This window comes from Rhinolophus sinicus, linkage group LG06, assembly GCF_036562045.2.
Source record: "Rhinolophus sinicus isolate RSC01 linkage group LG06, ASM3656204v1, whole genome shotgun sequence".
Taxonomy (NCBI): Eukaryota; Metazoa; Chordata; class Mammalia; order Chiroptera; family Rhinolophidae; genus Rhinolophus; species Rhinolophus sinicus.
The window spans coordinates 80143424-80160773 of record NC_133756.1 but is presented as its reverse complement, the minus strand read 5'-3'; the positions used below and the strand labels follow the sequence as shown (position 1 = coordinate 80160773).

General features: G+C 51.6%; 1 protein-coding gene across 1 annotated transcript in view; it reads right to left on the bottom strand.

Moving 5' to 3' along the window:
• Positions 1 to 17350, bottom strand: part of NECTIN1 (nectin cell adhesion molecule 1) — a 71651-nt gene that overhangs the window by 10498 nt on the left and 43803 nt on the right. Inside the window, exons 2-5 of the mRNA XM_019719332.2 lie at positions 6750 to 7100; positions 5889 to 6191; positions 5360 to 5477; positions 3687 to 3838 (exon numbers count right to left, since the gene is read on the bottom strand). Coding sequence (XP_019574891.1) covers positions 3687 to 3838; positions 5360 to 5477; positions 5889 to 6191; positions 6750 to 7100 — 924 coding nt within the window. The remainder of the gene's footprint in view (positions 1 to 3686; positions 3839 to 5359; positions 5478 to 5888; positions 6192 to 6749; positions 7101 to 17350) is intronic.

Genomic DNA, 17350 nt, shown 5'->3' with positions numbered 1-17350 from the left:
CCCTGTTACCTTTACCCCCAAATGACGATCCCCAATGGATGAGCCTGGGACTTCACCAGAAATGGGAATTAGGACAGACACCTACACCCTAGAGCCTCCCTGCCCTTCTCTGAGAGTGGCCTAGACACTCTCCTCCTGACATCCCCAGTCCCAGGGATACTGCTGCCTAATTTGGCCTCTTTAGTCTTGTAAAAGCCATAGCCTGGGCACCCCTCTCACCCTCAGCATTACCTCCACAGGGAAAAGGGAGGGGAGATCACTGAAATTGCTCCTCACTAGGAGGGCCCCAGACCTTATGAAAATTCTGGTGAATTAGTTTCCTCTGCTCTCTCATCCCCATGGCCAGAGCCCAGGCCTCCCATGTGGGAAACCCTTACTGTACAGCCCCTAACTAGCCCCCTGGTGCCACACACAGAGCTTCCCAAATGCTCAGTCTAAACCAACCTGCTTTGCTACCGTGTTTCCCTGAAAATAAGACCTAGCTGGACAATGAGCTCTAACGCGTCCTTTGGAGCAAAAATTAATATAAGACCCAGTCTTATTTGACTATAATATAAGACCGGGTCTGTGATGTGATGTGATGTGATGATGTGAGGTGATGTGATGTATTGTGATGTGATGTATAATATAATATAATATATAATATAATACCGGTCTTATATTAATTTTTGTTCCAAAAGATGCATTAGAGCTGATTGCTCGGCTAGGTCTCATTTTTGGGGAAACACAGTACCCTGCTTCTCTGCTGAGAGCCCCTCAGGGGCTCTCTGTGGCCAACAGAGAGAAGGTCAGACTCCTTCCATTTTCCTCCCACATACATCCCCTGCCTGGGAACACCCACCCTCCATCACTGCCCACTTACTTATCCTTGTAAGAACAACTCAAATACCACCACCTGCAGGATCCGGGACCTCAAGTGTGCCACAGTGTGTCTGTATAAGTGGTACAGTGGCCTGGGACACGTGTGCTCTGCACACTTGTGTGTCTGGCACTGTCCCTGCTGCACACCTTCTTCTCCTGCCCCTGCCTCAGCTGTTCTTCATTTCCTTCTCCACATGCATCCTCTACCTGAACAGATGGCCCGAAGGAAAAATGAAATTTCCACTTATCTGTCTTACTTATGCATTCCCTCCAGACCAGTGAGGCGTAGAGGTCAGGGCATGGCTGTGCCCCTCAGAGTGGGTCCCTAAAGAATGTGACAGGCACTAGCCAATATGGGGCTGGTGGGATTGACTGCTGCTTGGAAATTGCCCGTGAGCACAAGAACAAGCAGCTCTGAAAAAGCTCAGGCCACTTGGCTGAGTCCTCCTGAAGGGGCTGAGAGACCTTCCCTCGGGACGGCCGGCTAAATAGCTCCTGGGCCCATCAATGATTCAGTGAGTGTCATGCTTCCATGCCTCCTGCCTGCCAACAACAGGGCCTTATGCAAGGTCCATGTCTGTCTTTGGTTATCATCCTTGTCCCACTCCGTACCTCCAGAAAGCATAGGAGGGCATTCTGTGTGTCTTAGGTGGCCCTGGCGTACCTGCCCACAAGGCCGCCTAGGCCTGACCACCAACACCATGGAGTGGAGGGCACTACTGCAGCAATCACCCCAAAGGAGATGGCCACCTCCACAACCAGTCTCTCTTTCTTCCTTTCCTCTCTTCTCTGTAGCCAGGGCCTGGGAAGTTCCCCCTTGCCTTCCTGCTCGCTCTTAGACCTGGCGTGACATCCCAGTGAGCAGCCCTGCATTCACAGTTGTCTTGCATCCTCCTTGGCTTTGGGAGAAGGGAGGCCCAAGCTTCCTGTCCCAGCCCTGCCTCTGAGGTAGCACTGCTGCTTAGCCCCTTAAGCCTGCAGGGCTTTTGGCCGTTCCGTTCATGCTGGGGAGTAGGGTCAACTGGAGGATGTTGCTTCTGGGTTTCTTGGCCTCCTCCCCTGACTTCCCAATCACTAGTTTCTCCAGAGAACCTGGGAGGTGGAGGGGGATACAGTATGCAATGGTGGGATAGGGGGAAGGTATCCCCATGTAGGGAGTACCCACTGTGTACCAGTCTGTGGAACATGGATTTGGTGTGATTGTAAGAAGCCTGAGATAAGTATGATCATGTCCATATTACAGACTGGGAAGCAGAGGCTCAGAGAGTTGAAGGACTTGCTCAAGGCCACATAGCCAGGAAGAGCCGGTATGTGAACACACTCCAGCCAAGTTTGTACTGTCCCTCATATGACAGGCCTCTCTTTGGGGTGGTCATGCTCTCTTATGACTACTCCTCGAACCCTCATCTGCCGCAGGGCCAGAGCTCAGGCACCTGTGAGGCTTTTACTGAGCTTTGCTTAACCTTTCTCCAGGAAGGGAGAAGCGTATGACTCTGGGGCCCTCTATTCCTTGCCAACCTTTGGGAACCTTAAACCCTCGCCTAGGGAAGAGGCTGCCTCAACTTTCTCCAGGCTCCACCTCTGACAATCCTTCTCCCTTAAGCAGTCTGAAGGCCAAGGGCAGGGAGTTGAAGAAAAGAGCAAGTAACAAGTGGCTGCACACTACGCCACTCCGGGGGAGAGAGGCTGATAGAAATGCCCTGAGGACAGGTTACATGCAGCTCCTGGACAGCTTCTTGCTGCTCTTTCTGCAGTTGTGCCTTGAATGTACCCACAAATGAGGTCTCCCACTCCTGAGACAGGCTTAGAGCCAATGAACCCTCAGTGTTTGCCCCAGCCCTGCGTCTGGAGCCCATTTCCTGCGCCTGAGTCTGGCCCAGCTTCCTGAGGTTACTTCCTGCGCATGGTGTGCACCCTCTGATGTTACTTCACGTCCGTCTGAGCAGCAGGATGACACCACTTTCTGGTCTGAAAGATTCTTTCTGTCACTATCTCACCCTGAACCTAGCTTAGTACAATTTTAAAGACACTCCCTTTTCCAGTTGTGAAGTTGTGATGGCAGTTTACTCCTCTATTGATTTGTTTTGGTCTTTTCATTAATAATGATAGAGGTCAAGATAATCACAGCGCATAGGCCATTTATTGCCAGATGGGTGCATGCTAAGTACTTGGCCTACATTATGTATAATTCTGACAACAACCCTTCAAGGCATCTTGTATTAGCTCCATTTTATAGATGAGGGCTTGTCCAGAGTCCCACCCGCCTGGCATTGGAGCCCATGGTCCTTTCATGTACCATGTGAAGTCTCTCCACAACATCTGAGTCCAGGTCCCCACTTTGCCCTAAAAGGTCAGGTGGCTGAACCTCCTCATCTGCACTGACAGAGAGAAAAATGCAGGGAAAACAGCAATTCAGTGGCAGGGCACAAAACCCACCATGGCTTGGGCTATATATCCTTGCTTTCCTTCCAGTATCTCTGCTGAGGCAAGCCTTGCCCTCCAGCCCATGGAGGCTTCCTGAACAGCAGGAGCAGAGTTTGGAAGAGATGAGCTCCACCTGCAAACCCACCCCCACCACCAATAGCATTGCTGTAAACAACACTTACTTCCTCCCCTATTGGGGGGGCACCGTGACTGTGTCACACACAGCCTTAAACAGGAAAGAGAAAGTCAAAGTTAGACCAATGGTCAGAGCTCAAGGGAGAACAAGAGAAGCAGGAAGAGGAGACAAAAGCTTCCTGCAATGAAAGAACCAGAAGGTGGGGGACATCGGCAGTGGAGCAAGCAGTGGGTGAGGAGAGGTGGGGAAGGGGGCAGCTTCCTACCTGTGATATTGACCTCCACCTGACCTGAGCGGGTGCCAATGGGGTTGGTGGCTTTGCAGATGTAGGTTCCTGCCAGGCTATAGTTGATAGGCCCCCTGAAGAAGAGGGTTCTGTTCTGGGCCTCCACGCCCTTGGGGAGAGAGCCATTCAGCCTGCAGAAATTGGGAGACATGGCAGAGGGGATTATGATTCTGCAACCCCAAGAGGCTGCCCCTGTGTCGCCCCCCTGGCTCCAAGCCCACCAGCCCTTCTATTGCGTTCATAGGTAGGGTCTGTCTTGGAAGGAGTGAAAATAGTACAATAATAATCTCTTGCATTTGGCAGTTTTATATTATTCAACATTTCACATTTGATCATCATAGCACCAAAATGTAGACAGGATAGGTAGATACAGGTCCCGCGTAACAGACGCGGAACCTGAGGTTCAAGTCCAGGGAAGCACAACTAGCAGCGGCAGAGCTGGCGCTCCAGTCAGATCTTTGGACTCCTGGCACAGCGTTCTGTCTATTAGGTTGGTGCAAATTGTGGTTTAAAGGGTTACAAATAGTTGCAAAAACTGCAATTACTTTTGCACCAACCTAATAATACTCATGGTTCCTGATCATTGGTCCTTGGTTTCCTGGGCAGCTGGTTAACAATACCGATGTTTGAGTTCTAACCTCAGATCTTCTGAAGCTGGACCACTGGGGCCATAGTCTGGGAAGCTGCCCAGGTAATGAGATGTGACCCTATGTTTAGGAATTGTGTTCCATTTCACCATCTTATGTTCTTGTTGGGTATGTTACAGGTCTTTTACATGTTGGGAGTGTCCTGGAAGTTTCCAGACTTCCAGGATGAAGGGGACCTTTATCCTTCCTCCTGATCCCCAAGGCCACAAAGCTGTTATTCTGTGGGACCTCGTAGGTTCTTGGTTCAGAGCTGCAATTGGCAAGTAGGCCCTACCCATTCACACTTTCAGAAGCATTTTTGGTCCCAGGAAGTAAAGGGTAATAGCTAAGGTATCCAGTGTCTTCCACTTCCTGGAAAAAAAGGAGTATAGACCCAATCTGGACAGCTGTTTTCTGGCCACCCGTGTCAACCTTCTTCTTGGCTTCCCCTACACCCTTCTGTCTGCATGTTCCATCCAGTTCTTCTCTGGGAAGAACTGTGGCCCAAGCCATCAGGACCCGTCAAGGGCCTGCAGCCAAGAATGGGATGACACATTGGATGAGCATGGGCTGACTGCTGCCTCCTCCTGAGAATCTGGGGTTGCTGGATGGAGAGAAGGAACAGGAACAAAGAAAGATTTGGAATGCTCTAGAAAACCAGCTTCCCTAGGGACACCTTGATAAAAATAAATACTGGGGGCTAGGGTGGCAGTGACTCAGACTGAATCACCAAAGGAAAATGACAAAATTATTAGGGAGAAGAAGGGAGGCAGATCACAAGGGAAGACCTCTCTGGCAGAATAATTTGTCCCACCAAGCCTGACGCTGTCAAACATGAGTGTGTGTGTGTGTGTGTGTGTGTATGGGGGGTGATTGTCTCTCGTGGCCCCTCCCCTTTTCATTGAGAAACCTGAGCCTAGACCCTAATTTACTCCCTGCTTAAGCCTCCTGGAGGTAGGGTGAGTGGGCCTCCCTGTGACCAGCAAGGTACCTTGCAAGGCAACCAGCCAGCCCCACGACACTTACGTGGTCCAGTGGTACTCAGTGGCTGGGGGGTTAGCGTCAGCTTTGCACGTGAGCTTTACATCCATCCGCTGCAGGTACCAATTCCCATCAAACCCCTCGATGGTCACCTCGGGCTCGTCTGATGTTTGAAAAGGGTGAAGTCAGGAGAGCAGGACTTGGGGCAAGGGAACCTCAGGCAGTGAAGGGATGGAAAGCAGTAGTGACATGGAAAAAACCAGAAGAGGGCAGAGAGAGGGAGGGTGAAGATCATGGACTCTCAGCATAGAAGCAGCAAGGGGAACAAGGAAGGATGAGAGAAAGGATGAGTAATGGGAGGTAAAGAGAAGAGAGGAGGGGAGGACAAAGCAACCCCAGAAAGAGAAAGGGAAAAGGAAGAAAAAGAGGGGAGGAAGAAGGATAGAGGGAAGAGAGGGAGTGGGGAGAATGACAGGAGATGGCAAGAAAAGGAGGAGGAAACACTGGCCAGGGTGGGGGCGGTGGAAAGGGACAGTGGTGCCCGTCCCAGGAGGCCCACGCCTCCCCCACTCACACTGCACACTGACGGTGATACTTTCCCGGAAGCGGTCCATATGGTAGTTGACTATGCAGGCCAGGGACTGCTGGTGGGCTTCCCGGCTGGGCACCAGGCGGTAGCGGCTGATGACAGTCACCGTGCCATTGGGGTTCCGGATCTCCTGGAACTCCGCCTCACCCTTCAGTCGTGTTTCCCAGGACACCACACTGGGTGGCTTCCCATTGGCAGAGGTGCAGGTGGCCACCAGGACCTTATCATCGTGCCCCTTCTTGGCTCGAAGCACTGCCTGGGTGCCCTCTATCCAGTTGGTGGGTTTGGCTGTGGGGAACCAGAGAAAGCGATAGGACCAGCTCTACTACCTGGTCAAAGAGGCACAGGCCCAGGAGGGTATGCACCTGCCAGGCCTTGCTTCAGGTCACCCTGCCCATCCTTGCCTCTCAGCCAAAGTGACTCCCAGCATTTCTCCCAGGGATGTCTTCATGTCTAACCTCTGCCCTTCCTGCTCTACTATTTGTATCCCCTTTTGTCAAGCGCAGGCCTTCTTAGAGTCTTGTCATGATCAAGGTAAACAGCTCAAGCAGCCCTTTTCCTTACCATGGTGTCTGATGCTTCTGCCTGCCTCCTGGCCACCCACAAAGTGCCCCATAGTGGGGTTTCAACCTGAATACTGATCCTCAGCTCTGTCTACAGCTAAGGCCCTGCCCCCAGTCCTTAGTGAGACAGCCTGGCTAGAAGGGACTGGGAGTGCCATGCTTGGGGCTCTGGGAGCATGCCAACCCAAGGAGAACGTCTGGGGCCATGAGGCCCACACTGAGGATGATCACGTCCCCAGCCCACAAGCCTCTAAGAAGGAAGGGAGAGGTTGGGCCAGCTTACCCATCACAGTGAGATTGAGCTGGCTCTCTCGATTGCCAGCAGGGAAGGTGGCAAACTCGCAGATGTAGACACCCTCATCTTCCAGCTCCAGATGGGAGAGGCGGATGGTACCATCAGTGAAAGAGGGCCGAAGGAATTCCACGCGCTCGCGGTAGGGAGCCAGCACAGAGACACCCATGGCTGGGTTGTAGATGGCCACATTCTGCTTGGAACCATTGGTGGCCTTCTGCCACGTGACCTGGGTGATCTTCACCCCAGGCAGTGGATTGGCGAAACTGCAGTGCAGCACCACATCTGTGCCGATGAAACCATACATGGAGTCGTTCACCTGGACCACCTGTGTGTGGTTACCTGGTCAAGGAAGACAGCAGGGAGGAGTCAGCAACAGACACAAACCCCCTCCTTGTGAACAGGTCAAACTCCCTGTGAATTGGTCTTGTCTTTTCTAGCAGTCATTATTCTTTTTATTCTGATTATAAAAAGCATAATTGCTTGTTATAAAGACACTGAGCAATACTGAAAAATACTGAGAAAAAAATGACAATCCACGATCCCACCACTCAGAAATATCACTGATAATTTTCTAGGAAATATCCTTGTACTTTATTCTCTGTGTCTACATAACCATCTATTTAATTATTTTTTTCTTTTTTTTACAAAATCAGAACCACACTGTACATATTGTTCCATAAGCTGCCCTTCACCTAGCGATATACGGTATTATCAAGATTGCTCCATGGCAGTAAATATACATCCACACCCTCATTCTTGATGAGGACAGTTGAACTCACTGCTTTTTGAGTACAGCCCCAGCCAAGGAGCCACCCAGATGCTTTACCTTCCTGTGCCTCTGCTCCCTCTTCTGACAAATGGGGCAGATAATCCAGTGGTCTGTACCTAACAGGGTTGCTAGGAGAACCAAATGGTATGATGGATGTGAAAGTGTGTCAGGAGGCAGGAAGTGCTGGGGGAGCACAAGGGCCCATAGTGGCCGTCACTGTGGCCACCCCTGCGTCTTCTCCTTCATGGCTGAGTTCCGTGCCCTGAGGTGCACTGGCTTGGCCCCTCTTAGCCAGCGGGGCAGAAAGAAGTAGGCGCTACACAAAGCTCAGCCTCCTTTAGCTCCCCGGGGCCTTCATAATCAGGTCTAAATGCCTTTACTTGGCATTTGATGTCCTCAGGATCTGGGCCCTGCCTTTTTGTCTACATCTCTCCATGTACCACGCCTTCCAACCAAGTCGAGTGGGCCCCTCCTCAGAACATGCCATGTTTCTGTATTTCCCTCCCGCCCTCCCTCCTCCCATTTATTCAACCACCATTTGCTGGGTCCATTTATCAGCACTTGAATTTTATCAAGGAGTGATTCTGTCCCAGCCCCCAAGGAGCACAGAGCCTATCTATGCAACACTTTCAGACTCTTGCTCATGCAGTTCCCTAGAAGTCCCTTCTCTTTCCCCACATGAGGATAATCTACTCAGGCCACCACCTCCTGGAAGCTTCCCAGATCTTCCCATCTGTGTTAACCTAGCCACTTAGATTAAAGCTCTTTTCTGACTTGGAATGTGGCTGTTCACATCTCTGACTCCTCCACCAGACTGAACTTGTCCAGACCAGGGTCTGTGTCTTTAACACAACTGTATCCCCAGTGCCCAGCCCAGCATCTGGCACACAATAGGGGTTTAGTAAATATTCCTTTTAAAACTATAATATTTACAAATCAAGATGGAAGCAGTGAGAGTGGAGATTTAAAAGAAAGAAGGAGTGATCAGTGAAGTTGAATGAAAAAATTTCCTCTAGTTTCCCTGTCAGTTGGCTTCTCCCCCTAGAGTGTTTTTTGTTTCGTTTGCGGTTCCTTAACCCTGAACTTGGCTCAGCCTCCTTAACGTGGGGCAGCCATCTCCTCCAGTGGGCGTCTTCAGCTCTCTCTGGCCTGAGCTCATTCCTGAGCTCTGTCATTGGCCATGCATTTATTTGTACATGTCATGTTCTTGCATCCTTACTTCACTCAGTCAATTTATTGAGCGCCATCAGTAATAGCAACACCAGGCTCTGTACTGACCCAGAGGCAAACGGATGGCTCAAATGGCTTCCCAAGGGAGTCTGAGATTCAAGAGTAGGAATCTCAGGAATTGGGGCTCACACTTGCCTCTGAGTGCTGGAGACATGGGAGCAGGACACTCCTCTGAGAGCTCCAAAGCCCATGATCAGTGAAGCAGGCTGCCCTCCACTCCTCCCCTCAAGAGGGTATAGGCTAGGTCTCTCTAGATCACTGTGGTATCCCTTGAACTTGACACACAGTAGGTACTCAAGAAATGCCTCTTTGGTCTCTCCAAGCCAGGCCCTTGCATGCTCTGAAAGCTTCCCTGATGTTCCCTTCTCTACGCCTACTCACATCCACGCAGTCCTTAAGGCCCACCTGGGGTATGCACACCCCGCCCCTCCAGCGGTCCCCTTTGCTGGTCTGTGGGGTCCTGACATGTCCTTGAGTAAAGGCACTGTGGGCTGGTGGGAGTCTGAGGGAGGAGCACGCATCAGGAAGTGAGGAGGGCTGGGTTCTAGCCACTCTGTCTTGAGCTTGCCTGGGAATCTTTGTGAGGAACTTCCCCTCTGAGCCCTGTTCTCCTCCTCTGTGAGGGGACAGGCTGGACTCCCTAATCTCAGTGGCTCTAACTGTCCGATTCTCCGAACTGGAGCCCAGCCCAGCTGTGGCCCCACCCCAGATACAGTCCTACGGTGAGGTCAGTGGGCCAGACAGCCCAGTACTTGAGCTTACCGGACAGATGACAAGCAGTTAAGCCCTAGGCTCGCCCAGCAGAATAAGTGGGTGCTCCCTGCCCTCAACCTCTACTCACCAAGCCTGCCCAGCAGCTGAGTTACTGTGGGTATACTTGGAGAACTTTCACTACACAAAACCAAGAACAGGAAAAGCCAGTTGGGAAGGCTTGGGGCATGGGCACACGTTTGGAGGTGGGGGAGGGTGTGGGCACTAGAAGCCATACTGGGATTGGTGTCAAGGCATGGTGGGGCCTGCAGTGGAACAAGGCCCACCCATCCCCTCTCATCTCCCCACAGATACGGGGACAGGCAGGGTTCAGTGCCTGGTCCACAGACTAACATTCATTTTTGGCATCTTCAGCAGTAATCTCACCCTTCAGAGCTGTGAGTACCAGGCGAGGAGATCGCTGATAGCAGGTGTGGGGTGGGGAGGGCACTGTAAGGGGCTCAGGTACCCCAGAGATCGCTTCGTATCCATTAACATTCACCAAGCACAGGTGGCCCTCCCCACCCCCACATCTATTTTAGGGAGAAGCTGCTCCCTTCTCTCTGGTGTGTCTCTCTCAGAAGCAACACCACGGCATGGGTCAGTGTGGAAATTGCCTGGTGTGCCTGCTCACCACATACAAAGCAGGTTCTCCTGGCCCTTGCCCTGCTTGCCCCAGCGATGGGTAGGCAAGGGGGGGGGCAGGAGGACTCAAAGGAGCAGCCAGACTCATTTTGATGTTAGCGTCTGTGCGCACCGTCCTCTGTTGGCAGGCATGGGGAGGTGGCCCTTGGAGTACGGGGTTTGGCATCACTAAGGTTGGGGATCCAGAATTCTGGAACTGAGAGTGGCTGGGAAGACTGGTAAGGTCTGAAGACCCTCCCTTTCTTCCCCTACCCCACTCCAGGCTTAGAAACTCAGAACCCAATCTTCTGGCTTAAGGCTGCCTGTCTTGGTCTGAGGATGCAGGGTCAGGGAGAACGTCTCAAGTTCTTTACATTGGGCAGATTGGGAGGCTTTCAGAGAGTGGGGGCAGACCCCTGGTGACTCTGACAGGCAGGGTCAGAATGCTCGTCAACGGGGGAACAGGGCTCGCCACTGAAAAGGAAGAAGAAAGGCTTATGGGGGCAGGAACCCAGGAACAGGGCCCTTGTCTGTGCAGAAAAAGGTGGGCTGTCAGCCTAGTCTGGAAGCCTGAGATTGAGGGAGGCCCCTTAGAGACTATACAGCTTCTCTCCACGGTCATCCAAACCTCTCCATCAGTCACTCTGGCCCTGACAACCTGATGCTTGTGTCTCCCCTGCCCAAGCACCCCCACCCCCTGAAGGGCTGTTCCGTCACCATCCCCTTCAGGCAGTATGGCGAGGTTGTGAAGAGCCAAACAGTGTGGGTTTGCATTCTCCCTCTGCCACTTTCGAGCTGTTAAACCTTGGGCAAATGACTCAACCTCTCTGTGCCTCAGTTTGCACTAAGGTTGTACATCTGTAAAATGGGAATTACAATAATACATACCCCATAAAATTGTTATAAGGATTAAACGAGTGAGTACATGTGAAACTTACAGAAGCAGCACTTAGCACAAATTATATGCTCAATAAATGTTAGTGGCTGTCACCATCATCATCATCATCATCACTACCACCACGATTGTCATCATCACTGTCATCACCATCACAATTATCATCACCACTATCATCGTTGTCACCATCATCATCATCATCATCACTACCACCACCATTGTCATCATCACTGTCATCACTATCACAATTATCATCACCACTATCATCGTTGTCACCAGCATCAATATCATCACTACCACCACCATTGTCATCATCACCATCATCACCATCACAACTATCATCACCACTATCATCGTCACCATCATCATCATCATCACTACCACCACCATTGTCATCATCACCGTCATCACCATCACAATTATCTCCACTATCATCGTTGTCACCAGCATCATCATCATCACTACCACCACCATTGTCATCATCACCGTCATCACCATCACAACTATCATCACCACTATCATCATTGTCACCATCATCATCATCATCATCACTACCACCACCATTGTCACCATCACCGTCATCACCATCACAACTATCATCATCACTATCATCGTCACTAGCATCAGCATCAGCATCATCTCTCATCTATGAAGCAGTAAGCTTCCCTTCCTGGAACTTCAGTCAACAAATATTTATTGAGCACCTACCTAGTACTGGGTGCTCCTAGGCTCCCTTTTCCAGGCAGCCCTTCTGACTCTCATCCCTTCCTACTTAGCTGACATTTGTATGTATACCCCAACCACATATAACTTGTACCCCATTATTTTTTGTCTCCTGGCATGTGTATCTAGTGTGCTTCCTGTTGTGTGTTCCCCTGTCTCCCAACAGATTGCAAGCCTCTGTGGGAGAGGGAAGGAGCAAGCTTGGCCTTGGGTTGAGTTGATCATGTCACAGCCGACACTGGCAGGGTCCAGAGATTAGAGACTGACTCTCTTCAGTTCTTCAGGCAGTCATGGCTGGTCCATACAAGGTACTCTCTCTCCTTGCCTGCAGAAGCAATCCCAGATTTGGGAATGGGACCACGAAAATGGTAGTATATTGGAGCTCAATGGACCATGTAATCCATCATTTTACAGAGGAGACCAGGGTCTGCAGGGGTTGGGTCACTTTTTCAGGGACACAGAACAGCAGCACCCAGCCCAGTGCTCTTCCCACTCTGCCATAAAAATAGACTCAGCTTCTCAGTCTAACTCGCCTCATTCTGGGTGGTATCCCTCCTGGAATGTAATCTCAGTGCCTCTTTTGAGAAATGGCATGAATACCAGTTACAATGCCTGTGGGCCAGGGATGGAACCCCAGCTGGAGCCCAGTAACTGGGTGTCAGATGGTGGGTAAGAAACAGGGACTTTTGAAAGCACATGTGGGGGGTACCCATAAGAGGCTGTTATGTACAGAGCAGTAAGGAGCCAGAGAGGTGGGGAGTGAAGGGTGGAGAGATCCATGGGAACCTGTGCCCTTGGTAGAGAGGTTCTTGCATCCTGGAGATATCAAAGAATGAATCTTTTTGTTAAGCACTGCCTTTATTCTCCCTGACCACTCTAGGGACTCCAGGGTCTGGGACACAGGCCTCTGGGATTGTGTGCAGTGCCTCAGTTTCCCCTCTAGAGCTTGGGTTGGGCAGTTCAGGCTGCCTTCATGCTTTCCCAGAAGTGCTGAGCCAACAAGGCAAGCATTGGGTTGGGCCTCTCCAGACGGCACAGACCTGCAAAAGCCCAAGCTCAGCAACAAAACACAAAGGATCCTCAGTTGTGGCCGACAAACCTGCTCCCCAGGGCCCTGCCCGCCTGCCCTGCCTGCCATGGAGCTAATCCCAGGCTGGGGCTACAGGGTTCCCACGCAGCGGGGTGTGGGCCAGAGTATGGAGGAGTGGCGTTCTGCTCCCAATACCCACCTTGAGCAGTTTCTCTTCCTGCCCTTTGAAACCTCAGACCCCTCTCCCTGGTCAAGCAGGCTAGGATTGTGCCTGCATGGGTGGGTGGGTGGAAGGAAGGGCCCAGGGGAGGGGGAACTCGGGGATTTCTGGCATGGACCATCTCTTCTTTTGTCCCCCACTCCTTTCCTGAGACTCTGTCTGGGTGTCCTCAGTTGGGTGGGCAGAAGTGGCAGGCCTGGCCTGGAGAAAAGTGGGAGCACATTGGGAGAGGGCACTGGGCTCCCCAACAAGGGCCTCTCTGAAACCAAAATCCTTTGGGATGTTACACACCCTCCCCCTTGGAAACTGACAGAAAAGAAGAGGACATCCGGTGAGAAACCAGTTAAGTGGGAATGACTCACCTTTTGGCGTGGGTGGGGGCGTGGGGGTGGGGCCCTCCAGTTGAAACCCTGCTGAGTCAGCACAGTGACCTAAAGGTAATATATGGGTTTCTCCTCCCAGTGCAGCTTCTTTGAAAATGTCAACTCCCAGGTCTGGCTAGCTCCTCACTTTTGGAGGCCAAGGCTGGTCCACCTGTGGGAGATGCTGGCTAGTGAGGAAAACGGTGAGATCAGGAGGGACTCCCCTTTCTAGAGTCCTCTTCTCTGGGAAGGTTATGCCAGTCAGTGTCACCTGGACCCAACTGTTCTGCTACCAAGAACCTGCATGTCCTTTGAACTTGTCCTGTCTCATGTCTACACCCCAGGCACATCTCTGCATTACCTGGGAGCTCCCAAAGTACCTAAGCTGCATCTCAAGCCTCCCCTCTGCACCCAGGACAGGGTCCAAGGTAACCCAGGTCAGAGAACGTGCAGTGAGGAAACAGAAAGGCAGCAGCTGACCCAGTTCTTGTCCTGCACCCCCAGCCACCTCTCACTGGGGCTGAAAGGCAAGAGGGCGTGAGGGCTTAGTCTGGGCAGAGTGTCCCTGCCCTGTGCTGTTGTTAGCCCAGCAGTATTGCTTCCCCTGCCTCCTGCAGTGCAGGGCCTTTGCCTGCTAGTAGTGGGGCCTGGGGAATCCTTTCTGGGCGCAGTGCCTGCTGGATGGCTCCAGGTTTCCTGGGGCCTTGAATCCCTTCCACATCCACCTTGCCAGCAGAGATGATAACATCCCGTAATCCCACAGTCAGGGGCTAATTGCTACTGTCCAAACTCAGGCGCCTCCGTCCCTCACTTGGGGTCACAGAAGCTGCCAATGTTTTCCTGTGGCTGACACCCCTCCCACCCCAATCCCTACATGTAGCTAGTTAATGATGGGCTGTGGGACTGGCGCCCAGTGCCTTAGGCGGGTGAGTGCAGTGCATGGGAGAGGAAGGGGTGCGGCAGGCTGGGAAAAGCCCCAAGAAATAGCCGGAGTGCGAGTCCAGCATCTTCTAGACAGGCTGGGTCAGCCCTGCTCCCGGCAGCACGGAAACCCCAAGGTGGTGGTGGATGTGGGGGCTACTCTCGCAAGTCCCATCTCTCTCTGAAACCTGGCAGGACAGGTTGGGGGACAGGGATGAATCAGGGGGCTAGATTTGCCTTCTCACTGAGTTGCAAGAGACACCTGGACTTCTCTCCTACAGGCCTGTTTCATGCTGGCTACCCCATGTCCAAGGCCTAGAGCAGGGCTGGTCCTGAGCAACCCAACTCTAAATTTGCACCTCAGAAGAGGGAGCCTCTCAGCTCTGCCCCTTTCCATCTCTAGACTCAGGCCCTGCCTCTTGGTCCTCTCTGGGCTGCTCACCCTGAACCTGCCATCTTCCCTCTGGCCAAGTGGAGGGGAGGAAGGGTATCTACTGGACATTGGGAGAGGTGGGCTCTGGTCCCTGATACTCAGTCACTTTCTTCTGTATGGCCTTAAGTAGGGGAGTTTCTCCCCCCACCTCTGGCCTCAGTTTCCTTTTCTGTAAAATGAGAGTGTTGGACCCCATGATCCTGGAGGACTATACTTTGGACATCAATTGTCCAGCTCTCTCTCTGTTTCAGCTCTGCACCTTCCCTGGATCAGCCTCTGGACACTTCTCTACCAAGTGGCTGCTCTACCTCCGTATATGCCCAGGAAGACCTCCCAGATTAAGTGGGACGCCAAGAAAGACCAGGCCGTACACGGCCGAACCAGGGTGCACAGGGCTCTTCCAAAGCCACACCATCATCAAGTGCAGCTGGTGCTCACTCCTCAATGCTTTTGAATTCCCCTTTGTTCTCATCTCCACTGGCCCCAATCCTGACTCCTGCGAAGCCCCATCCTAGCAGCTCAGCCCCCACCTACCTCCAAGCAGAGTCTTACTTTCTTATTTTATGAACAATCCTGGGCTGGGACTCTACCCCAGTTAAGTCAATCCCAACCCCTTTCCTTTGAATCTTAGCACCCACCACCTCATCCCTCCCACCATGTCCCCTCCTTCTCCCCACACCTTGCCTCTGGTGCAGGCCACAATCATCTCTTACCTAGTGTACTGTAGTGTAATGCCGGGTGTCCACACCTGCGTCCAGGCCCCCTCCTCTAACCCATTCCCCATTCTCTAAAATAGAAATCATTCTCTATTTAAAATTCTTCCATGGCTTCCTGCAGCCCTCAGCATCAGTCCAAAGTCCTTTTGGGCTCTGGACCTTATCTGGGGTATCCCAGCCTCCAGCCACCTCCTTTCCCTGCTCTCTCTCCTGCCACATGGAATAACGCCATCAATTCCCTGCCATGCTAGTCCCTCTGTTAAAAATGCATACCCTGTCCATGCAGTGGTCTCCCTAATGAGACAAGCGTCCATCAGATACCCTACAAAATCTTTACAACAATATTGATTATATTCCCCAAACTGTCTTTCGTATCCCCGTGGCAGTGTTACGGTTACCAATTGTGCTTTCTAATCCCGTCACCTTCTCCCTCATCCCCACCCCCTTCCCATCTAGCAACCCTGTTTTTTCTCTATATCCTGGGACTGTTTCTGATTAGTTTGCTCATTTATTCTATCCTTTAGATTCCACAGATAAGTGAGATCATATGGTATTTGTCTTTCTTCATCTGAATTATTTCACTTAGCATAATGTTCTCCAGGATGCCTCACCACTACAGTATACACCTGAAGCCGAAGCTGAATAATACTGAATGTCAACTATAATTTAATATATAGTCATAGGATGTGGAGTGCAGCATAGGGGATAGAGTGAATGGAACTGTAACAGCTGTATATGATGTCAGAGGGGTAGTAGATTGGGGGAGGGGGTTATCACTTTGTGAGGAGTGTAAATGTCTATTATTGTTTTGTATGCCTGAAACTAAAAAAAAGAAAAAGAAAAAAAAGAAAAGACAAAAAAAGTTCAAAAAAACCAAAAACGCACACCCTGTTACCTGCGGCAGTCCTCTTTATCGGTCTGGAATAACCTTAGCCTCCTTGACTCTTGAGTTTCCTGGAGCCTCCCCGTTACCCCCATGAGTGACACCCTGAGCGCTCCATATTTCTGTCACAGCACTTCCCCTACTGAGGGGAAAAGCTAGGACTTCTGCCCAGTGCTGGCATATAGTAAGCATAAGGGGGCCCCCAAGTGGTTGGTGGAGAAGGCTATGAGCCAGTTTGGGTCCAGGGCCAGGGCTAGCTGTTTCTTAGGTTTCTACAGCTTCCTGGAAATTGCACATTAGCCAAGGAGTGGGCCTATATGGGAGGACACAGCACAGTGTGGCAGGTAGGGGAGGAGGACAGAGATAGAAGGTAAGGCCTCATATCTGCATGGAAGGGAAGCAGGTCAGGGCCTGAATCTTTTCCTTCTTGACTGAAACCAGGAAGCTACACCCCAAAAGGATTAGGTCTGCCTAACCTCTTGTCTACCCCCCCAACCCATATCCTTTGCTAGCTTTCCACTTGCCAATCCTTGATCACTTTCCTCTCTCCTCTGTCCCAGTTCCTAATACCCAGTCCCACTCCCACCTACTTCCTATCCCCAAACCATAAGGTGAAAAATATTCTTCTCACCCAAGCAAGCTGTAGCTCTGAGTCTCTGCTCCCAAGGTCTTAGCCCTGCAAAGCCTGCATGATCCCGAGCTCCATACCCTTCCCAACACAGCCTGGGTTTCTCCTGGCCTGCCCTTTTGAGGCCTTGAAGACCTGGAACAGCCTGGCTCTAAGGCCAGGATTTAGATAGATCCCATCTCTGCAGCCAATGCCACCCTTGTCCACCCCAGTTGCGGCAAACAATTCTCTTTCTCTTTCTCTCTCTCTCTCTCTCTCTCTCTCTCTCTCTCTCTCTCTCTCTCTCTCGGAAGACTGGATTCCCCTCAGCAAGGGTGCATTTTTAAGGACACATTTTGGGAAGTATAGGCAGCAGCCTCTTCAGAAGGCCTGTGTTGGGGTGGGAAAGGCTGGGGGCTGCGGAGA